Genomic DNA, 24,501 nt, shown 5'->3' with positions numbered 1-24,501 from the left:
AACGTGTTCTTACAGTGAGAGGGCATATGGCAATTTTTTTTCCAATTTTTTTGGTCAAAGTTTTGTGGAAAAAGGAGACCTACAAAACCAAATCCCAATCTTTCTCAGAAGATATCGATTTAAACCTTCAGCAATGCTGTAAAGCAGGAGTAGGCAATTATTTTGGGTGGAGGGTCACTTAATGAATTCTGCTGAGCTGTCAGCCAGTCCCACCCCTTGACAGTTGCCCCACCCCTTGTCACCATCTTGGGACAGGAAGTCCCTCCATTTGCCGAATGGAGATACTCCTTTTGAGGCGGGGTTTTGCCATCTTAGAACCAGAAGAAAAACAAAATCGTACACTAAAGGTCAAACACCTACTATAACATATTTTAATTTTATTACGAAAAATATTTGTCATGATTTGTGTTTGTGTACTTTATGTAGAGATGATTGCATAATGACTCAAAAATAAATTCGTAGTCTTGTATATTGTGGGGGAGGATGTGGTTGTGTGTGGTGGGGTATTGGGATGGGTGTTAGGGGTGTGTGTAGGGGGGCATAGGGTATGTTGAGGGGGGGGGGGTTGTGTGGGGGGGTGTGGGGACCTCCTGTACGTCCCCGTGGTGCAGCAGCAGGTGGGGCACCCATTGGGGCACAGCTCTGGCCAGCACTGCACATTGCATCAAGGGGCACAGCCTCTACTGAGCCCCCTGTGTTGCTGGTGCTCCCTGCCACTTGCGCACAGCTCCTGCACTCGCCGGGCACAGGAGGGAAGCTCTGCACGCTGGAGCCGGCTGCCTTCCCCACTGGGGCTGCGCTGCTGGTGGGGAAGCCTCAGGCACCTTCCCTGGGTGGGGAAGGCAGCCAGCTTCGGCGCCTGAGGCTTCTCTGGTGCTGCAGAGCCTCAGCGGGGAAGACAGCCGGATCCAGCGTGCAGGGCTTCCTTCCCATGGCCACACGCATGGCCCAGTGGAGGCTGCACCCCTTGCTGCAATGTGCAGCGCTAGCTGAAGCTGTAATCTGCCGCAAACCTGCACCTGCCTGCTGCCGCCACTGCCAGCAGGGACTGCATGCCACGGGGAGACTGTAGAAGGGGTCACCAGACCTCATCTCCCCCCCTCCCCCCCCCCCCCCCCCCCACTCTCTCTCTCAGTGCTGCTGCAAGCCCCAGCCCTGCGCTCCTGGCCAGCTGCAGCCTCACCCCGGCTGCTTCCCTACCTGCTGGCCAGAGCCATGGAGCAGGTCCACAGAAGCTGCAGTAGAGGCAGCTGCAGCCCTGTGCACAAGCTGCACAGTGGCTGAGATGGAACCTGGATGAAAGTATTTAGTGGGCTGTATTTTGCCTGCCTCTGCTGTAAAGGGTTCTCAGCTGGGGACCCATGGCTCCCTGGGGCGCTGAGAAACCAAAGATCCTCAGGTGTGGATGTTGCTGGGGCTGCCACCAACAGTTGGAACTGCCCCACGTACCTTGGGCACAGCCAGACCAAGAAAGGCTGCGGCATGAGCCCGCATTCCTGCCTGTATTAGGGTTACTGATAAACCTAATGCAGGCAGGAATCCCCAGTCTTGCTGGAGTCATTCCCAGTCTGACCTCACACCACATCTCCCAGAAACAGAGGTACCCAAGGCAGGTGAAACTGTCCTGCCTGCCCTCTGCTTCCAGGAGGGGTGTGGAGAATGGGGGAGAGGGCGGTGGACTAAGAAGGTTGTGTACTCCTGTGTTGGCCTGGGGATGGCTCCCAGGATCTGGATCTCTCCCCCCCCCCCCCCCCCCCCCCCCACAGCTGTTCCCTGGGTTGCCTAGGGGCAGGATGTGCAGCAGAGCAGCGGCAGCTGGAGAAAGAAGGGTAGTATGTCTCTGAAGAATGATCTAGGGGCATGGGGTGTGGGAGCCAGTTTTAAGCCCTGAATGCTGCAGCCCTGGCCAGTGCCAAGCACAGGAAGAAACAGCCTGTGGTGGGATCTTAGCAGGGCTCCTGAAAGGTGGCCGCCCCTCATAAATTTCTAGAGATTTCATAGATTTCTAGAGTTGGAAGGGACCTGGTAGATGATCGGGTCTGACCCCATTTTGATTTAATCAAAGCCTGTGATGGGATTGAGGGCTCCTAAGGGAAGGAGTTCCTAGGATACAAGGCAGCTCCAGAAGACCTACTACTGAGCATCCTTTTCTCTCTGCATTGTCTAATTATTTCAGAAATGCAGCTGAAAACTATGGCTGGTATCACCTGGAGGAGAGAGAGTGCATGTAGCGCAGGGAGGCAAAGTAGTTTGCACATTGTCACCAGTGATGTAAAGAATAGTGAAGCTAGGCAGGACTGTCCCTATTTGTGGACATGGGGCCCTGATCTTGAGAAAGTAGAAGCTCAGCATTTCTGAAAATGGGTTTCTCTTGTAAAGTGTCTCAGCCAAACCCAGCAAAAACTGGAGCAGCTAGAACAGTGGTGCCCAACCTTCTGGCCATGATTTGGGTGAGTGGCATGGGGCTGGTCCACAGGCAGGGTCGGTCTGTGTGATGAATCTAATGTGGTGTCAGTGCGTGGAGTCAGTCCATAAGGCTACCCTGAACACCAGCCTGAGCCTGTGCGCCAGATCTGACACTTAACCCCCATGTGCCAGATCACATGACCCTATGTGGTCTGGCCCGCAGGGTTTCCTATGTGGCTCTAGGGGCATTAACTGCCTCTGGGAGCAATTAACACTACCACTTCTCTCCCCCTGATAAATTCCCAGACCTGTGAGGAACCCCATGGGTCAGATGTGATCTGCGGGTCAGGGATGCTGTACTTCTAGCCTACAATACTGATTCTCAATTGTAGCTCTCCTGGGCTTCATGCATCAAGGGTTGTGCGTGGGGCACGTCTCCCTTGCATGGCTCCTTCTGCTCATATTCACAAATGGTGCTGCTAGATTCAGAGAAGCGATGGAGAAGTGCCTTGAGTCTCAAACGGTTGAGAAACATTGCTATAAAGCTCCATACCGGGATACTCAAATTGTATAGCACTATATGCCAAATCCACTTGAAGGTGGAAAACGTAGACCTGCCAGTGTGTGTGGAGATCTAGTCTGCTGAGGGGAGTGATGCACATGTATTTAATTGTTAGACCTGCTTAAGAGTGAATTTTTAAACCTGAGCTGATGAAAACAGAGTCATAATGGTTAACTTCAAACGTATTACAATGATCTGGCATGCTAAAGGTTTGTTATAACATTTCAACTGTTTTTATTCAGTGGCAAGGCTTTAAAACACAAGTCCATTTTTATATAAGCTTTGTGAAGGGATGATTTTTTTTTTTTTTTTTTTTTTTAAGAAGGTAGGCCTTGAAGGAATTTAAGCATTTTTAAAACATAGGAATTCTTTTATTGTAATAAACTTAATTACTTTAGAACTAGGTAAATGGACAAGAAATATTTCTATAGAGCTTTTAAGGTTTGCCACCTACTGTACCTGTGGAAGTCCACAGACGTGTCAAATTATGGGCTGGATCTCTAGAGAAGGTGCTGATGCAAAGGTGCATACATGTAATTTTACTCATTGAGAGTATTTTTAATGTAAGGTGAGAATGTGCTGTTGGACCAAAACTTTTCCTCTAAATTGAGAGAGTTTCTCCCTCCAGGACTTGGCAAGATAGTAGGTAAACTAAGTGCCTGATCTGTAAGGTGTACATTGTTTTATTCCACTTTGGCAAGTCTGTGCTAGGGACTCCTTTCTGTTGCTTTGCAGTTTTTGAGTGTTAGCTTTATTAGATCTCTAGGAAAAAGTCTCTAAAAAAACAAAAGACCAGTGTTAAAAGGTGTTCATTGTTTGGATTCCTCATAGCCTGTCCTTGCATGTGGGTCTCTGGTGATATTAAGACACATCCTTGTCCCTACTACAAAAGGGGTGAATTCAAGCTAACCTCTACCCCCTTAGTCCAGGTAAAAGTTCTGAACAGGGAATGTAGGGAAGAGTACTAAAGAGATGTCTGCAAGGACATGGGGAAAGTGAATCTGGGATTTCTTTCTTGTGTGCTGGAGAGAAAAGAACCTGTGCCCAAGATATTGAAGGAAGTATGTATGGGAAGATGGGCTCTGCACCAGGTGCTACATATAGTGGGGTCAGCCTGAGGTTGGAGTTCTGTGTGTTTTGCCTCCATTGGAAATCTCTGCATCAGTTTATGAGGTTGGATAGCACGTGACATTAAAATCTCCCTTGGATTTTGCAGAAGTCTTTTTACTTCCATTAGGAGCAAGGATTGTACTGGTTATAAAGTGATTTAGAGACCTAAAACTACCAGACATTTTTTCTTATAATCTTTCTCTTTTTCCCCAATATTTTCTCTCAAACTTTTTTGCACAATATTTTTGTTTGAAAGTAGTAATATCTCTAAAGAACTGTTCTGAGTGGAATTGTTTGATGTGTGATGGAGAAGGCAGAAAGGGAAAAAGCAAATTGTCTAGACCCAAAACTGTTGCAAAGAGCTGGTTATTCTGACAGAATAGACCCTGCTGGCTGCTTTCTAAGTTTGTTACCTGACTTGGAAATGCTTTCTTCCCATAATAAAGGGAAGGGGAAGGCTCAGTATAAAGCAGTATAGTAAGCAGGTTAGTGTCATCTTGGGTAAAGTAGTCTTCAGCATGGCTACTAGGCAGCCTGATTCCTGAATGTTGGGATAGCGTCTTTCTCTTCCCTGCAGTCTCTAGGTGACTAATGTCTTTTCATGGCTTCGAAAAGATGGATTGAAGGGAACTGGACACACCAGCTTTCTCATTTAGTAGAATAGCACGAGCATCTAAATGAACAGCAGATATCTGGGGATCTCTTTCTTTGCAGTCCCAATGCTGCCTTTTTGGGAACAGGCAAGGATTTTGTGGGGAGGGGGTGATACGATCTCTCTTTGGACCTGTTGCATTGTTGGGAGAGATCTCTCCCAGCCTTTCAGGCAAAGGGTACTTTTTCTTAGGTCAGGCTTTGCATGCTTATCTCAGACCTAAGTAGCAAGCAGTTTTTATTTACATGGGGAGCTTCACACAGTATTGTCTGCTTAAAGCAGTGATTCTCAGCCAGGGTGCTGTGGCACCCAGCGGTGCCTTGAGATTCTTTCAGGGGTACTATGAGGTGCTATACAACATTAGCAGGCAAATATGATTCACCTGATAAATCCAGAGATTTCAAACAGGATTCTGTAGTGTTAAAAACATTCTGCCCTTTTTGTAGTCTTTCATACTTCTTTGTAATAGAATAATTGCTCTATTATTTTTCTATAGTTAACAAACAAGTGGAAACTAAGTTCTGGCATGTTCCAAGGGAGTACCTTGGGTCTGCCCAAGGATGCCTTGCGAACCACTGGTCTAAAGGAATGGGACAGGGTAGTAAAACAGGAGCAAAGAGACTATATCAGGAGTAGCCAAGAGATGAGAGAAATGCAGTAGAAAGGATAACCTGATTAGTGGAAGAGCAAGGCCAATCAAGGGGGAAAAGGGTTTTTATCACCTGTGGAGTGCAGAGAGCTTAGTAGAGATCATAGGTAGATTGTAATGAGCTTTAAAGTCAGTGTTTGGGCTTAGTCCCTAGTGTCTAACATCCAGTAATGTTATGAATATTTGTTTCCCATGTCTGTCTTCTGATAGTGTTTTGTAAGTTTCCCTTGAGCACAAGCAATTTGAGGTCACTTCAGTAAATGAAGATCTGGCCAAAAGCAGATATGCTGGTGAGCATGGACCATGTTCTCCTTATGTGTGGCTTTTTTTTTTTGGTAGGTAGAATCTGACACGGCTCCCATCATAGATACGGGTATGTCTAAAATCTCTTCAGAGATTTCCTAAGGTTCGGAAGGATTGTGGGATTAATTCTTTCGGAAGAAACACTGGTCATTAGCTGCTGCCGTACATTCCCCTGTTACTGTCCTTTATTTCCAGAAAAAACAGGTGTGTTGGAAAAGTAAAAATATTAAATTTTGAGCATTTAGTGAGATTCTGAGAATCTGGATGAGGAGGCTGGTTTAGCAGAACCTGACAGCAGTCACCATCTTCAACTACATTTAACAGCACCTTTTGAAAATATGCAGGATTCAGCAGCAACATTAATTTGATCCCGAAGTAGTACCTGACCATGTTAGCATTTCTATGCTACAACCCTCAGGTGAGGGCTGATATGCCACCTTTTCCCCCTCCCTCATCTCACTCTCTCCCCTCCTGAGCCTAAATCAGTTGCTTAGCTTGTTGATCAAGATTGTTAAGCAGTCTCTTGCAGGCAGGCACTGGAGGAAAACTTTCCAAGAACAAAATTTCTCCACATTGAATAAACTACTTCTGCAATTAGAGTAAATTTTTAAGGTAAAACTTCAGCTCCCAAAGGACAGTGTTCTGGATGGAAATGCTTTGATTCTCTTGCAGAAGTAAACCATGGTTTTAGCACCTTAACTGGATCTGATCATTGAAGCCCACAGATGTTAACAAGATTTCATTATCTAAGTTGCTCCTAAATTCGGATTGTTATATACAAAAAGATTTTAAAAATCCTCTAGGTCTCTATATGAGCAGTAGGCATTGCACTCTTAATTTGTAAGGACTTAGTTGATTTGCCCATACCTGGAAAATGATTATTGATGTTAGTTGGCTCAAGATGGTCAGAGCCATCACAAGACTCAGGCTGTAGACTTGCATGTTCCTCTCTGTGGAAAAGTTTCATTTTATTGAACTGAAGTGTAAATGGTCTAGGGTTATGGATTCAAAAACCTTTTAGCACTTGTTTTTAAGCTCTTCTTGCCATGGTAATACAGGTTAGCCTGCGTTGTACATTAGTTTTTAGTGCATCATTACCTGGCCTTTTAGAGAGTTTGAGTGGCCTCCACGTTACTGCCTAGTCTGCAACTAGTCGTTTGCTACAGTCCAATCATACAAACACAGTAAAAGAGCTGGGAAGGACCTTAGAAGGTCATTTGGTCCAACTGCTCCATGTTTATCCCGGTCTAAACGATATCAGACAAATGTGACTAGCTGATTGCTCTTCTGCTGTCTCTCATAATTTTCCATATTTCTTCTTATCTTCCTAGACCTTTATGCAGGTCACCTTTCTCTTTGTTTACATGTAGACTTTTGTTTCCATCTGCCATTGAACCCATTTTTAAAGCCCTTCTTGCTAGATTAGGGTATTAGAGCAAAGTAGACTAAGGACTTCGAGTAGTGCTTCTCAATCTTCTTCAGACTCGAGGCACCCCTTGGAAAATGGCCCCTCTTAGTTTTCGCTCTATCTTTCCATAATCTGAAGGGGGGGGAGCAGCAATTTTCTGTTGCAAAGAACTTGGAAGACCAAAACAGGTCAGAATGGTTTTTAACACTATGGATTCCTATTTGATATCTCTTGGTTTATCTTGTGAAGCATGTTTGCACTCCTACAATACCCTAGAAAGGATCTCAAAGAGGAACCCTGGTTGAGAGTCACTGACTGAGGCAGTTATGAAATTTTAAAGAATAGGAATGGACAAAAAGAGCCAAATACCTCTATCCAGTTCCCAGTGAACAAAACAAAATTGGTTTGCATGGGGTACTGAAACCTTATTAGGGTAACTTTTTTTTTTTTTTTTTTTTTTTTTTTATCCTGGCTTGATTTTAGATTTGAACTGGAACTTTTTATTTGAGATGCTATATCCCACTACTTGACGCCATCCACACCCCGTCCTTCCCTCCTCTTTCTCTTCCCCACCCCAATTCACGTGGAATTTTCTGTTCCTCTTAGTCTTTATTTTAAACATGAGTATTTGTTTTTTGAATAGCAAGTGTCCTTTATTTGGTAACTTTACCACTTTTGTTACGATTTGTAGAGTTCGTATTTAGTATACTTAACCACTTCAGGAATTGCTTATGAAGAATATTTGCAATATTATGTAAACTTCAGTAAATAACTTAGGAAAGTTGTCATAGTACCACATTATCAACTTTTAATTTGAAGATGTTTAGGTTGCTCTTTTAACTCCTTTTCAGTGAAAATATTCACTATGGAAATTTTTGTATTTCAGTTTTTAAATTTAGAAGTTTTAAATATGGAATTTTTAGGTGTTGAGGGTTTTTTTCCCCCTGTGTAAACTTTTGTATGTAGTATGTATGTAGTCATGCAGTATTAGATTGTAGAGCTGGGGAAATGAAGCCTAATATTCATTTTTCATTGCCTGAGGCTGTAGGTGCAGAGCAAATCCACAGCCACTTGTGCTGCTCATGGAAGCAATTGTCAGCAATGGAAATTTAAGTCTACCTACAGAACAAGCCCAGTGTTGGCAGTTCCTTAACCTTGTGTCATATAACAGTCTTCACGTGAGACTACTTAATGTTTAATGTCTTCGTTCACCCTGGTTGCCACCTGTCATACCACTCCGTTTTGAGGGTGGCACTATATCAAGTGTGTGAGAGCTACACAATGAGCTATTTGTTTAATTGTACTGAAAAAAATGAACATGGTATAGAATAACTAATATATCATCATAAATGATCACAGGTGAACTCTAGGCTTATTTAGTAACAGATACCCAGTCTAGGTTTTGTACTAAAATGTCCTATTTTCAACTCTGGAAGAGGGCAACAGCTGGTAGGTGAGCTTGGTACATAAGTAAAATAAAATATATTAAAGAATACATGCGTGATAGGAGTGAGGGGTTCCTTAGTCATTTTACAGCTAACAAACTGAGCAGGTTGCTTTGCCATCTTAAAAAAAATTGCTCAACGTCCTATTCCAATATTTTAGGTACAGGATTTATGCAGATTTTGCCATTTTTTTTTTTTTTAAGAGCAAAAAGGAACTAGAGCCTGTCATTAAGATGGATTTGTTGGTTGTCATTGTATGGGTGTGGTGTGTTTTGCTGCCTTGAAAAATAAGCCATTTCCTATAGATTATGCTCCAGGTTTTAATATTTCCTTTCGTTGTTTTTATTTATTTTTTTAACCTGATGAGCTTTGCAAGGCAAGAAAAAAATAAGTTTGCTGGCAGTCCTTCAGGATTGAATAACCTTAAGTATTTTTATAGTAAAGGTTGTCTGATTTTAAAAGAAAAGTAGAAGTTATTCTATATTGTGGGGGATGTTTCCATGTAATCACAGAAAACTAGTTTTGGAAAGACTCTCAGGAGGTCAGCCAGTTCAGTGCCCCTGTGCAAGGCAGGAACTTCCCCATCAAACTGTGTGTGTATGTCTTAACCTTCACTTAACTTTCTGCAATAGATATCCAATAAACCTCAAGGTAAATCTATCCTGGTACTTACCCAGTTACCAAAACCTTAAGGATTTTTATAGATTGTTGTTATAAAAGGGGACAGTAAACAACTGATGTGTGCCCACATGAGATGGAACAAGTTGTAAGGGGCTGAAATTGCACTTGAAGACTGCCCCCATCTTCTCCTCTTCTCCAGACTAAATAGTTCCAGTTCCTCCAACCTTTCTCCATATGGCATATTTCTCTACACCTTTAATTGTATTTGCTGCCTCCCTTTGCACTGTCTTCAGTTCGTCCATATTTTTCTTCAAGTGCAGTGCCCAAAACTGAACACACGACTGTACGTGAGGCCTCCCCAATGCTGTGAGGAATGGAAGAATTGCTTCCCAGGACTTGCATACAACACTCCTGTTAACTAAGCCTGATACACTATTAGGTTTTCTCGTTCTGTTTTCTACTGTAGGCTTCTATTTAGCTTTCTTTCCACTATAACCCCAAGGTCCTTTCCTATATCATTGCAGTTGTTCCCTGTTTTGTAGCTAGTCTTTCCCCATTTTGTATTGGTGTATTTCATTGTTCCATCTGAAGTGCTGCATATTTTTGCCCTTGTCCTTTCTGAATTTCATCTGATTTGTTTGACCATGTTTCCAACTTATCAAGGTCACTTTGAATCCTAATCCTCCCAAGTGTCTGCTATCCCATCCTGCTATGCAACTAAGTGGCCTCAGTTCCATCCTCTCAGTCACTAATGAAGATATTGAACTGAACTAGCCCCAGGGGACATACCCATTGGGAGCCTCTTCCTCTTGATCATATGCAAATAATGCTGGAACAGACCTCACAAGGTCAACTAGTCCAGCCACCTGCTCAAGGCAGGATCATCCCTGATTAAACTATCCAACCAAGTGTCTGTCTTGTTCTTGAAAATTCCCAAGGGTAGAGAGTCCCCAGTTTCTATAGGTAGCCTGTTCCAGTGCTTGGCCACCCTTGTATAGTCAGAAAGTTCCTACTAGTCTCCAGTCTACACTTCTCCTGCTTCAGCTTGAGGCCATTGTTCCTAGTCCTGACCTCCATGTCCACAGAGAAGTCCATTTCCACCCTCTGTCATCACCCTCCAAGTATTTGAGGATTGTTATCAAATCCCGCCCCCTTCCCCCCCAGTCTTTTCTTTACCCGATTAAGTAGCCATAGCTCTTTCAGCCTTCCTCCTAAGTCTTACTTCCCAGGCCCATATTTGTTTTGTTGTTCTACTCTGGTCTTTTTCCAAACTGCCCACATCCTTCCTGAAGTCTGGAGCCCAAAACTAGGCACAGTACCCAGGTAAGACCTAATCAGTGCTGAACAGAAGAGAAGAATCACTTCTTTCCTTGACTTGCAAGAAAGACTGCAGTTAATACAACCCAGGATACTGTTGGTTTTTTTGCAACAAGAGCACACTGACTCATATTCAGCATGTGGTCCACCATGGCCCCTGGGTCTTCCTCTGCAACACTGAAGCTTGGCCAGTTATCCCCCAGTCTGTATTTGTACATGTAATTATTTTATTCCATGTGCAGAAATTTGCACTTGCTCTTGAGCTCTCAAAAGAGGATAGCAGAGGTAATTTTGGACCCATTGGCTAATTCCTAGGATGCAATCCTCCTAGCTTTTTTGACTTGGAAGTTTCTAGCTTTTCCAAGTAATCCCTAACATAATCTGGCATTACCCTAGGCCAGTGGTGCTCAACCTTTTTCCCTGGTGGGCTGGATGGGCAGTGCCTGGTCCAGCTGTGGGTCAAATGGTGATTTGGAGCTTGGCCCTGCAGTGGGGGGAAAGGGGCCTCACCCAGCCCTGTGAGTTGGGACAGGGAGTGCAGAAGGATGTGACCTGGTGGGAGGAGGGAGTGAGGGTGGCATGGCTCAACCTCACAGGGGCTAGGGAGTGTGGCTTGGCCACAACGTAGCCCAGTGCAGGGGGGGAGAGAAGGAAAGGGGGCTTGACCCAGCCCCACGGGGCAGAAGGAGGCCTGACTCAGCCCGCAGGGGAAAACTTGTGTGGCCAAGCTTCAGAGAGAGAGGCATGGCCCAACCCTACACTGGCCCTGCCGGGAAAAGTGGGTATGGCCCAGCCCCAACCCGGCCCTACTTGGCACGTGGGGCTTGGGGTTTGGGAATTTGGCAGGGTGGGGGGGTGGCCATATTAATGGCCACTGCTCTTCCACCACCAAATTTCCCAACTTGTGGGCCAACTATGGGCCTCCTGTTCGTCTCCTTCCCTATCTTTTCTTTCAAATGCACTCATCATCTGATAGCTGCCCCTATTTGTGAAAACTGAAGTAAAGTAAGTATTAAATACTTCAACCTTCTCCGATTCATCCATAATTAGGTTGCCCTCTACATTCAGGGACCTATGGTTTCTCTGGTCTTCCTCCTTTCTTCTGACATACTTGCAGAATCCCGTTTTTATTGCCTATTTATGTTCCTTGCTAGCTGCATCTCAGTGTGCCTTGACCTTCCTAAGTTTGTTCCTTGTGATGTGCTTAAACTCTTCCCTAGTACAGAGCTTCCACTTCTTATAGGATTTCATTTTGCATTTCAGCTCATTGAAAAGATTGCCAGCCAGGGTGATCTCTTGCACTTTCCCAATCTTCTGTTGCATTGATACCTCCTCCCAGTTGGACATTGAGCCAACTAGTCATGCACTTAGCTTAGCACAGTGCCAGCTAGACTTACTTCCTTAGCTTGCTCATGAAAATCTCATGAGTGATTGTCAAAAATCTTGCTAAAATTGCAGTATACTGGAGAAAATGTATATGAAATGTACATTGTATTATACTCTTACCACCACTTGATGAAGCCCATTGCATAGACATAGAAGGTTATTACATGGATTAAGCTTGACTTTCTCTTTACAGCTCACATTGGCTGATCTTTATCACTTCATCTTCCATGTGCTTAAAAATTGCAGTATCTTTTGGTGGTGTGCTCTGGTATCTTTCTAGGTATCAAAGTTAAATTTAGATAAAGTTAGTATTTGTTCGATATCAAGCTTGTAATATTAAAGTGTGGGGGGGGTTTGTTTGTTTTTTTAAATAGGTGAAGATCTGCTAATAGAGAGAGTGGCGCATGCTGGTATGATCAATCCAGAAGATCGATGGACGACCGTACATTTTAATGGTCCCGTCGCCCATTTTGAAGTACAGATAAGAGTGAAATGCGATGAAAATTATTACAGCGCACTATGCAATAAATTTTGTGGACCTCGTGATGACTTTGTTGGTCACTACACATGTGACCAAAATGGAAACAAAGCCTGCATGGAAGGTTGGATGGGAGAAGAGTGTAAGCAAGGTAATGGATTTTTTTTTTTGTGTTACAACTAGAAGACCTGTTGCTCAGGGGCTGTTTGGTGCCCCAAATTAATCCTGCTGCACAGTACAGGACCAAGTGAAAAATGCTTAGTTATTTTTTATGTCTTAATGTCTTGCCCCAAAGGAATGCTTAGAATTTGTGTGTGTTTTTCAAAGAGGGGTAAGCAACCTCTTTCTGGCTGCAAGCCAAAATGATTCGCTCTAAGTCAAAGGCAGGCAGGGTTGGTGGATGCTAGGACCTGGCCACCACTGGGGCTTTTCTTTATGGCAGCATGGGGAGAACACCCGCAGCCAGGCCCCCCTGCTGCCAAAGCACCAGGTTCACGAGATGGATGTAATGGTGCTGTAGGTCATGAACCATAAATTGTTGACCCCTGCTGTAGAGCATGCACAAGCCTACCAAACTAAGTGGCTTTCAGTTTAACTACTAGTATTTAATGCTGTTCAAGGAGGTTCCTTTCAGAGTTCAAAGTGTTTTAAAAGTTTACTGTATAAAGTTTTTAAAATACAGATTTTCTCCTTTAAAGGAGAAAGCTATAGAAACTGTGGGTTTCCTTGTGTAGGCTAGTAGTCTTCCAGCCTGCAGGGAGCTTCTTGGGGCTAAGGGGAGCGGGGGAAGGGTGATTGGAAGCTGGGGACATGTGTTTGCATATGCACCTGTATGTGGCTGGCGTACAGCTAGGTAGTGTGGTGGGAGCAGCCCTGGCAGCAGGATGCAGGTAAGGCTATGGTGGGTATTGGAGGGCCAGGGCTTAGGGACTGTCGGGGGGGGGGGGGGGTGTGAGAAGTGGGGGGGTGTTAAGTGCCTCCCAGTGCTTGAAAGAGGTATCCAGGCACTGGGGCTGGGGCAGGAGGGAGGTGCCTGTCTCTCCAGTAGGGGAATGAGGTGGGGGGGGGGACCCTTTGGGGGCCGTGGGGAGCTGCATGGCCAAGCTGGTGGTTCCGGGGCTGGTGATTTGTGCTCGCAGGCACCAGGTGATGCTAACCGGGAGGGTGGGGAGGGGAAGCCAGGCAGCCTGGTGTGACACAGGAGCCCCAGCCCAGGTTGGTGGGTACCACAGGCCTTCCCTCCTTCTCCGTCCAGCTCACACCGGGGCCAGACTCACTATGTTGCTGCCTGCACAAATTGCAGCTGCTGTGCTCCAGGCCAGTTTGGACAGGGGCAGCTGAGGGCTGGACAGGGGGTTGCAGGTTGGGAGAGGGGCACCAGCAGGGTTGGGGCAGCTGTGACACAGGAGTAAGAAGTACCAAGGGAGGTGGGGGGTTGCGGGTGAGGGGCACCAGCATATCAAAGCTGCTCAGTGCCACAAAACGGGGGGGAGGCAGCCACAACTGGACCTGCATCCTAGTGATGGGGGGAACTCTGATTTTCCATGATTTGATACAAAAACAAAATCAAACCCCAAGATGTATAGATATTTATAATTTTATTTTATTATAATAACTGAGGCACCTGGTAAGCTCCCAAATTGCTTTAAAATTGTGAAAGTTAATAAAAAGTTAAATTGAGATAGATATAATCTCGTTTCATTTTAATTGTGGGGAAAAAAGTGGATTTGGGGTTTTAAATTGGAGAATTAGGAATTTTTTATCAAAGAATTTGCAGTTTTTAAATGGCGAAAACCAGGACCCCGACTGATAATCTTCAAGCTTCAGCCTTGGCATTTTGCCTCGTGTATTTTACTCGTTGAAAGACAGTTGACATTTGCTTGAGATTCTTTTTAACATAAGACACAAGTGCTTATAACAAAGGTCACATGATGAGACGGCATGAATTTAGAAGCATCTTTGTTGAACTTTAAAGATTTTAAGATGCAGCAGTTTTTCTAATAATGTGGAGGAGAGTTAGGGATTTAATTTTAGTGTGTGACCAGTTTCAAAAGTGGCTACACTCCTGTAGAAATCAAATTTAGTATAAGAATGTCATGAGTGTTTTAGCGCTTCATTCAGCCTCAGACTACCTCAGGTTTATATATTTATATATATATGGGGATGGGAGGGAGACCAACCTTGTATTAGGAATGTGCAATGAATAATTACCCCATTCTTAAACTGCTGTAATTGCTAGACTGGCTGTTTGTGTTGCTATACTACCTGACATCCAACTGCCCATACCAACTGAAGCCTAAACCTTTTTTTCTATTTACAGCTGTATGTAAACAAGGATGTAATTTGCTCCATGGGGGTTGCAGTGCCCCTGGGGAATGCAAGTAAGTATGTGTGTTTAGATTTATTTATTTTTTTTTGTGTTGAGGGCAAACCTTTCTAGTGTTTTCCATGTACTCTGTCTAATTGTTAAAAATCACTGCTAAAAAAGCAGTCTTAAGACTTTAGTGGAGGACTGTGGATGTGGAGTACATTCCATGTGCAAGAAAAAATGATTTGCATTACAGTCCTAGAGTCTCACAAATCTCTTCCTGCTTCTGTGGTTTACATGATTGAAGGGATTTGCAGATAATACAGTTGGGATTAGATGGAGCACTTACAAGAACCCTCACCGTATTTCATTTAAAGATCACCCTTGATAGCTAAAAGTCTATTGGAACCTGTACAAACTAGTATCCCAGATGTGTCTTGCCATCTTTTTTTTTTCTAGGGTTCCGAAAAACACTTGGTCTTAAGCCTGTGCTACAGGGATTCTGCTGCTTTAACTCTGGCAACAGAGTGACAGCAGCAGAGGTCTCTGTATAGATGCAGCTACTTTCTGCTGCCGGAGTTCCACCAACACCTTAGTTGGTAGAAACAAAGCAGCATTTGCCACAAGGAGTGGGAGTCGATAAGTACTCCTATACATAGAGGTGTACCAATATATCGTCCATATTGTATCGGCACCAATTAAATGGAAATTGGCATGATCAGGAGTTGATTGTTTTTGGGTGGTATAGCCAATAACGTCACCGATTTAAATTCTGCGTCCATGCACACAGCCAGGAATGCAGCCTGACAGCTTGGAGAGCAGTGTCTAGCTGGAAAGTCTAGCGGGGAAGAGGTGGGGGGGGGCAGATTGAGGCCTCCCCCCCAGTGAGGGAGGGAGTGGGGCCAGGCCAGGGGCAGGTGCTGCCCAGCTAGGTGTGGGATGGAGCCTCAGGTGGCTCATCCGGGGGCATGGGGGAGGGGAGGGTAACTCCTGGCCACTGCACGTATACCCCTGGGGAGGCATGAGGAGCATGTGCCCCCAGCATTTGTGTAGGGCGAGGGCAGGCTACCCATTGTGGGCTCAAGGCCAGGGGCTGCACTGGCCTCTTCCTGCGACAGGGGCAGGGGCTGGGCCAGGGCTGCGCTGAGGTGGGCAGGAGCAGGGGGGCGGCAGCAATGGGAAGGGGGCCTATGGGAGGACTGGCAAATTTTGGGGTGGCTGTAGCTCAGCCAATAGCCCCCCGTCCCCCATGCCTTCTTGGGGGTATGTGCAGCAGTGGGGAGCCAACACTTCCCCCCCCCCCCGCACCCCCTGGATGAGCTGCCCACAGCTGTGCCCCAGTCCCTCTCACATATTGGGGGCCTCAACCTGGCTCCTTCCCACCCACAGACTTACTGTCTGGATGCTTCTCTCCAAGCTGTGGGTCTGCATATTGGCAATCAAATTGGTATATGTGGCTGGTTAATAATTGGCTGTCGGTATTGTCCAAAAAATCTCTTATTGGGGCACCCCTACCTGTACAGAAATTCAGCTCCTGCTAGCAGAGAAGGTTTTAAAAGGAGGCCCAGGCCTCTAACTTGGTAAATGTTGGTCAGTTGAACTGTTCAAGACCCAATGCTTGTGCATGCAATAAAAAATGAGCAGGAAGGTTTGCATACTCAAACCACTGGGCATCCGTAAAATAAGTAACTTTCGTGTAGTGTTTCTTTTCATTGCAATTTTTTTTAAGTGTGTATTGAGTCCAATGTCAGTTATGTGATTCTTGCCAACCTACCAGACTTACTGAGCAACCCATTAGACGCACTATAAATGTCTATATAATATAATACTTTGCATCTTTTGACACCCATGGAGTATTGGTACAATTAAATTAGCTGCTGTCTTTGGGAATGTAACAGTACAGAACAAGCAGTCTCACTTCAAAAAAGCTTTAAAAATCCCCTAAAAGTGCTTTCCTGACACTGAATGTTTATGTTGTATGTAGAGAACATAATTTTGTTTATCGTACTGGTACAAGAACTTGTTTCTTGGAATTTAACAAGGCTTTTGACGTGGTCTCACAAGCAAGCTAAATACATACAAGTTTAATGAATGGACTGTAAGCTGAATAGACGACTGGCTGGATCATTGGGCTCAACAGGTAGTAATCAATGCCTTGATGTCTAGTTGTCAGCCAGTATCAAGAGGTGCACCCCAGGGGTTGGTCTTGGGACTAGTTTTGTTCAATGTCTTCATCAATACCATCTTCCAGGTCATGAAGTGCACCCTCAGCAAGCTTGCAGATGACACCAAGCTCAGCAAAATAGCAGATATGCTGGAGGGGAGGACTAGGATGCAGAGAGACCTTTACTTTTGGTCTAATCCTCCAATTTATCTCATGAGGTTCAATAAGGAGAAGTGCTAAGTCCTGCGCTGAGGAGGGAACAATCCCATGGACTGGTACAGGCTGGGGACTGACTGGCAGCTCTGCAGAAAAGGACCTGGAGGGTAGAATGGACAATAAGCTGAATAAGAGTCAGCAACATGCTGTTCTTGTAAAGAAAGCTAATGGCATACTGGGTTGTGTTAGGAGTGTTCCCAGCAGATCAAGGGAAGCAATTATTCCCCTCTATTCAGCACTGCTGAGGCCTCATTTGGAGTATTATGGTTCAGTTTTAAGCCCCCCAGTACAGAAAGGATGTGGACAAATTGGAGAAGAGTCCAGTGGAGGGCAGCGAAAATGGTTCGGGGCTTTTGGAACATGACTTATCAGGAGAGGCTGAGGGAACTGGGTTTATTGAGAGGAGATTTGATAGCAGCCTTCAACTACCTGAAGTGGGGTTCGAAAGAGGCTAGAGCTAGACTGTTCTCAGTGGTGGCAGATGACAGAACAAGGAGCAATGGTCTCAAGTTGCAGCAAGGGAAATTTAGGTTAGATATTAGGAAAAACTCTCTCAATAGGAGGGTAGTATAAAATACTGAAACCTAGAGAGGTTGTAGGATTTCCATGGTTGGATGCTTTTAAGATCTGGCTAGACAAAGCCTTGTTTGGGGTGATGTTGTTGGGGATGGTCCTGCTTTGAGCAGGAGGGTAGAGCTAGATGGCTGGTTGGACTAGATGGTTTCCTGCGGTCCCTTCCACCCCTAATTTCTATGATTGCGATTTACCATGAGCTCTTTACATTTTGGTTTGGTTAGATTTTCTACTGGATTAATATAAAATGTCTGTCTGCCCTTCTGTGATTTGGGCAAATGGCAGTCAGCCGAGATAGAGAATTTCATTGTGTGAGAACCTTCAAAGAAAAAACTTAAAATTTTACTTTTGCTGAATTTTGGTTGAGGTAGGCACCTATTTAGAAATGTTGGGATATTCAAGAATACCCTAAGTTCAGTTATGTGCAATAGTGGGATGTGACAAGGCACTGTTGAGAATTGAACAAATAAGACAAGGTGCTACATTGCCAAAAAAACCTAGATGATTGCTTTGATTAATGCAAGTCTCTTCATCTTACTGAAAACCATAAATGCTGCCAGGAATGCATCTTGCAGGAAAAAGGCATAAGAAAATAAAATGCAAAAGTTCAAAAGGGACTTTCTGATGGCTTGTGGGAGTCTTAACCTTTTTTTTTTCTTATGACCTCCTAAAGAGGTATCACTGTTGTGAACAAATGTCCCCTTATTGTTAGGAGTCCATATGGCCCTTTTAAAGTACCACAAGTGAACAACATTTCAGAAAAGTAGTTCTGTTTCATCTTTTAAGGGTTCTAGCTAAAGCTTCTTCCTGCTCCTTTTTTTAAATTTGAATGCATCCACTTTTAGAGTCTGAGGAGATTTTAAGCAGTGGCTTCCAGTCTGCTAGAAGAGAAGATAGTGGCAGACCACCTACAGTATCTTTTTAAAATACCATAATAGTTTGGAGGGAGGTGATTGCGTGGTTCTTGATGGATGAGAGAACATCTGTAGTTTGAAGTGGTATCACCAAGTCATGGCTGGTATGTCTGTAAAAGGTTTTTGGATGGATCTGTAGGTAGTATACTGTGTTCTTAAAGCTTCCATAATGCAGGAAGTTTAAAGATACAATTTTCTAAATATAACTTCTTACTATTGTTAAGTATCGTAAGCCAAAATCTCATTTTGGGGTTTACAGAACCTATTATGCATCTTGTAATACAGATCAGTATATATTTGACTAGATACTTATACAAAACATTGCTAAGAGCATAAGTGCCATTGGTCAGACCAGTGGCCCATCTAGCCCAGTAACGTGTCTTCAACAGTAGCAGTAGTAGATGCTTTAGAAGGGAAGCGTATGAACAGTGTATATCTAGAGTGATCTGTTCCCTGTCGCATCCTCTCTGGCATCCAACACCATTGGTTGGAGATGCTACAGGATACATCCCTGACTGCTTATTTTTAATTACACACTTTCAGAACAAACTTCTTGATCTTTCATGCAAGAGGCTGTTTTAGATGTACTTGGGGAAGACTGCAGGAGCCTGGGTCCTGACCAAGGAGGTTCCTTGTATATCCCTGTTGTAGTCTTATGTTAGTTAATAATTTAGAGTAATTCCTTGCATTAGATATTGCAGAAAAGATGTACCCTAGACTCTTATGTGTTTGGTCAATTTAGCCAATAACTATTTAAATTCATAGATGTGTCTTTGGTAGCAGTGGCAAAATTGCCTTTTTCAATATGCTGGATAATGTCTTTGGTTTTCAGAAATCATGTTCATCTTTGTCTGGTTGGCAGTATAGAAAAAGTTTTGAACTGCTTTAAGCACCTCCAGAGAACTTTGTTACCTTTGGTCTGATTATTTTACTATTGAGTTTGTTGAGGAAAAAGTAACGAATATTAACTTGCTCAGGTGTGATGTGATGACAGTTTGGAGAGAGGACACCCAGTGACTCTTGTAGTGACAAAAATCTACTGTCAAGCATGTAGTGTCAGACATTTTGGGTAAAAGCTCTTGGCCTCTAGGCTTTTATTTCGAGGCCGGGGCGGGGGGAAGGTGCTGGGGGTTGGGTCGTTTTTGTTTTGTTTTGTTTTGTTTTTGTTTTGTTTAACTTTGGGGCTGTTGCAGACTTTCATAAATTTATTATGTTTGCTATAGCATACAGTATAACATATTATGAAGTTAAAATGATACATTTGGAACACCAGGGGTAGGTATACATAAAAGTTTGCATTTCTAAGTTAACCCTTTTTGCATATATTGTTTAAAATATATTTTTTTCTGTGCAAGTTTTTTTTTTTTTTTTTGTAGCTGGCTTCACATTTATAACATTTACCTAAGTGTCAGATACCTTTTGGAGATCTTTGAAGTTATACAGGAAAAGATCACTGACACCTTGATATTTTTGCATCCAGACATTTTAGAAAGGCTGACTGTGCCAGTTTATGTAGGACTACTAAAGGTAGCAAAACATCTTTTTGACATATTCTGCATCTGTGGTGTCTGCCTTTCTGGAGGCAGACAGAAGATTTTAAATGCTTTCCACTGACTCCACTCATAGCTTATTGCTATCCTGGGTCTCGGACAACAGAAAAACTAAACTTCCAAAAGCGTTGGGGTCAGAGGGCCGTTGCTAAATTGCAAAACAGCTGAAGCTTATCTACTGCAAGATTAGAATCAGTGCCTTATCGACCAGTTTCAGACATCTGTAAGAGTGCCTCAGACTTCTTGGCTGGTTAGGAGGAAATAGTTCAAAACAATTCAAAAGTAGTTTTACACTATTTGTAGTATGCGCATAGCATTAGGTTTCAACCAGGAGAATTGCAGGTCTCTTGGTAGAAACCACAAATTTCCAGGTGTTCCCACAGTTTGTCTTGGAACAAAAAGGGCTGTTCCAGGAGAAAAATAACCCACCCAGTAGACATTGCTCCAGAAGAATGAATTCCTGTATACTTCCCTGCTATTTGACTCCTGGGCACCATAAAATGGGAAACAAGCCATAATGATGTTTTGCATATAATGTAGAACATTTCTGTGGGTCATTTGTATGGTGGCTTACATTTTTAATATGTGGCCAGGGACAACAGTCAGCTGATTGTTGGCCTGGGCCCAAGGATGGGGCAGGGGACTAAAGGTCTTCCCTCACCAGGGACTTTAAACCCTGTGCCTAGCAGCTCTGGCCAGGCTACTGCGCATGGGGTTTTGACAATTAGCTGAATGTCGGCTTCAGCCCAGATGGTGCCAGGTCTGAAACCTGAGGCTGTCTGGGCTGGTACCAACAATCCGCTGTGTGTTGGCCTTGTGTGTGAGGCTGTGGCATCCAGCTTTCAACTTGCCAGTGCAGGGGAAGCCTAAGATGATAATCTGCACTGGCAAGTAGTAATGACATGAATGAACTGAGATTTTTCCTGATCCCAAAATCGCACCATCTGCCATACACATGTGGTAAGGCAGGAGGCACAACTGTTGTGAGGAGATCAGTTCCCACTGCACCATTAAATTAGGACCCTGGCACACATTCATTTATGTTCAAGCATTATATTAATTGGAATAGCTTGTCTTGTCCCACCAGGACTCTGCCTGCTCCCCTGCTATACAGTCACTAAAGTGGAGCAGCTACATAGGCACCAGTCACTTTTTTTCAGAAAATAGTGCTGTGCAAAATAGTTATAAAGAGCATCCACTCACTCTGGCTGAGCTGCCTTGCAATTATTATTCAAGTAGGAAATGGATGTTTGGAGTCATCTAAGAAGTCCCTGTTGGTGAGTCACCAGAAGTGGAGTACGTGTGGGAAATCACTTCGAATGAAAGGTACATTAACATTGTGTGCCAGCTGCGGTTCTTAGATGCGTCGTCCACGTTTTATTCCACTTCTGATGCATTCATTCCTTGCTGCTTCAGGGACTTGCGACTTCTGGATTCTCTCTTGGGGATTGAAATCAGACCATTCATCTGGTCCATGGCATAAGGGCAGAACAAATCCCAATGGATGCTGCTGGCTATGAGAATCCACTCTTGCTCTGCATGGCGCATATGTGCACCATAAATGGCATATGTATGAGCAGTGCATCTCAAGGAACCTTTTGCTGTTAGGTAACTTGCTCTCCTTTTCTCAAGTGGTGATTAAAATAAATCTTAACACACACAATGAGGAGAGTAGCCTTCAAGTGACTCCACATACTCAAGTAATAAGATTAAAGTGTCTTTCTAAGTTTCTGAAATTGAATAAGTATCATCCCTGTTTTACAGGTGCTAAAATTGAGGTACCAGGTTCTTAAATGTCTGTGCTGTTCAAAGCAACTCTAGTGATCTATAACTATAATAGTAGTTAAGATTTGAATCCTAGTCTTTTCTTTTTATTCTAATAATTAGGCCAAGTTATCTCTTAATATGTAGCAGTTAAACTCTTAAAAGATTAAACAGACTTTCTTATAGCTATTTTAAGTAAATAACTAATACATGGCTATTGTTCTGTCCCATACAACACCTTCCTGTGCACGTCATTAGAAAATGTAGTGGTTCTCTATTTGACTAGACTATTTCCCACCCCCACACACTGAGTGATGCATTTCGTTTCTGTTGTTAGCGTCACTGGTTCTCCTTTGTTTTCCCATCCTGAGTGTTTTGGCTGAAGTTTGTGATTGAAGTTTGTGCAGAAGAACTTCAGTCTTTGTCAGGAAGGCTGTTTAAATAAATCACACATGTAAATAACAAGGCAAAAGTTATGATCTTTGCTGCTCTCTTACAGGATGTGTGAGGTCACCAGGAGGGAGAAAAGTTGTTTTGTTTTAAATACTTGCATTCTCTCTCAAAATTGCATCCGACTGATGTTCTCACTAGGATTTTCATTTTTGGCTCAAGTGCCAGCCTTGGGAAGTGTTAGGTTCCTTCCGCTTTTTTGAAATGCATTGACCAAAAGAGTTGTCATAGCGTTCCTTTCCAGAGCCAAAAAGGCAACTTGCTCTTGGGACGCTGAATTATAAACGTTATAGTGTCACCTGTTAAGCAGGATTCTTTATACCTGTATTAATATGTTGCAGTTTAACCTGACTGTGTAATCAGCAGAAAGTTCCTTAAATCTTTTAATTTTGTTACATTTTGACTAGTAAACTTGAGAGGTGAATTCTAAGTAATCTAGATTCAGCCTTACTTTATTTTCCGACCTTAATAAAATTACAAGAAAGCTGAAAATGGCCATCTCCAAATGGAGCAGATCAGCTGTACTGTGCTGCGTTATGCACAACCAATGCACTTCACTGGACAAAACACACATCACCCCTTGTCCCACCCTTGGTTGTGTGGTTCAAGGGTCAATAGGATCTTCCCCGCTGATCCAAACCAACAAGTGTGGGTTTGGAGCAGGGGAGAAAAGTGCTTCCTTGCTCCACAAAAATATCAGACATCCAACACAATAAAGCGGCAGGATCTGTTCCTACCTGTTGTTACGCCACTGTTTCGTTTTGGGCTTTTTCCTGTTGTGTGGTGAAGCAAAGAGTAAGGACATCTATTTGCTCAGTGTTTCTACTGTTTAAAAAAAAAAAAAAAAAATTACAGCAGCACAAATGAGACATCAAAGACATCTGTTTCTACCCTAAGATAGGTCATAGTTCTTAGTGGGGTTGGGAGTTTTTGGTTGTTTTTTGTTTGCTTTGGAAACACTTGCTATCATTGGGGCTTGAAATACCACAGCGTGAACTCGTAGCCAAAGCCAGATCCAAACTTGTCAAAACTCCTTCTGCTCAGTTGTCAGATGTGAAGTCTTTTAAGTGAAATTTAAATTCCAGTAATTCCTCCTGGGGGAGAGAATTGCGCCACTACATCCTGACTTTCACAAATCTTTGTGGTTAGGAGTGAAACCAAAAATTAGTTGCAATGTCTGGTACGTTTTCCCCCCCCCCGTCGTATAATTGGTGGGGACTTCCACCTACCAAGTTAATCTAGTTAAGGGAACTGATTGCAAATGTCTGGTGAAATTTTGTGCAAGTTTTGTACAAGTTTTGAGTATTAGGGATTATTTCTGAGTATTGAACCATTTTTATAAATGCTGAGTTTAATGCAAGATCTTACATTATCTTGGAAAATAAGATCCTAAATCATACAGTTTTTAGCATTTTAGCCCTTGTCTGCTCAGCAGTAGCTGAGCAGACATGTTGGCACCTTAAACTACACATTTAATACCTTGCATTACATATGTGGACACTTATGTCCTGTTTCTTTTTGATAATTTTTTCTTCCTTTTCATTAACTCGTGCTTCTAAAAACTGGGTCTCGACTCCCAATATCTTCAGTATTTTTAAAGTTATTTATAGGACAGTTTAAAAACAAGGGGCTTGTTTTCATTTGGAGGAGACTGAGGGGAGATGTCTTGAGGTTACTGCAAAGAGGGAGGTTTTATAAAGTGCAGTTATGGAGCAATTGGCTTAAATAGCACTAAGGGAGGTTTCGGTTAGGATAGTCAAGCACTAAAATGGATTAGCCAGGGACATTGTGGAATCGCCATCACTGGAGGGTTTTTAAGAGCAAGTGAAACAAATTTGTCGGGAATGCTTCAGTGTATGTTTGATGCTCCCTTTAGCAGGTGGATGGAATAGCTGGTTTCCTGGGGTCCCTTCAACACTATTTTCTATGTTTCTGTGATTATCTTAAGTGTGGTTTTAATATTCTACATCAATCAAAGGATTGAGACTCATCTACCGTGTCACCTCCCTTTTAATGCATTTTCCACTGGATTTGTTCAGATGCTACAGTTTTCTGAATACTACATGTATTGTTCCACTGTCTCTATTGTGGGATATTTTGGCCTTGCATTTGCTGTTTGAACACGCACTTTAATTGTAGTGGCTGTGTCAGCCCTCATTTAGCTATTACAATTCACACTTACCTGTAATACAAGTTACTTTTATACAAACTGAAATGTATTGATG

General features: G+C 43.4%; 1 protein-coding gene across 2 annotated transcripts in view; it reads left to right on the top strand.

Annotated features, from left to right (window-relative positions):
* The window catches only part of JAG2 (jagged canonical Notch ligand 2), a 95,698-nt gene that overhangs the window by 37,386 nt on the left and 33,811 nt on the right, over positions 1-24,501 (top strand). For both annotated transcript variants that reach the window (XM_059723297.1, XM_059723298.1), the window contains exons 4-5: positions 12,234-12,488; positions 14,658-14,718. In XM_059723297.1, coding sequence (XP_059579280.1) covers positions 12,234-12,488; positions 14,658-14,718 — 316 coding nt within the window. The remainder of the gene's footprint in view (positions 1-12,233; positions 12,489-14,657; positions 14,719-24,501) is intronic.

Source organism: Alligator mississippiensis, chromosome 2 (genome assembly GCF_030867095.1).
Source record: "Alligator mississippiensis isolate rAllMis1 chromosome 2, rAllMis1, whole genome shotgun sequence".
In the NCBI taxonomy this organism is placed as follows: Eukaryota; Metazoa; Chordata; order Crocodylia; family Alligatoridae; genus Alligator; species Alligator mississippiensis.
Note: the sequence above shows the minus strand (reverse complement) of the source record. Positions and strands in the feature narration are given on the sequence as shown.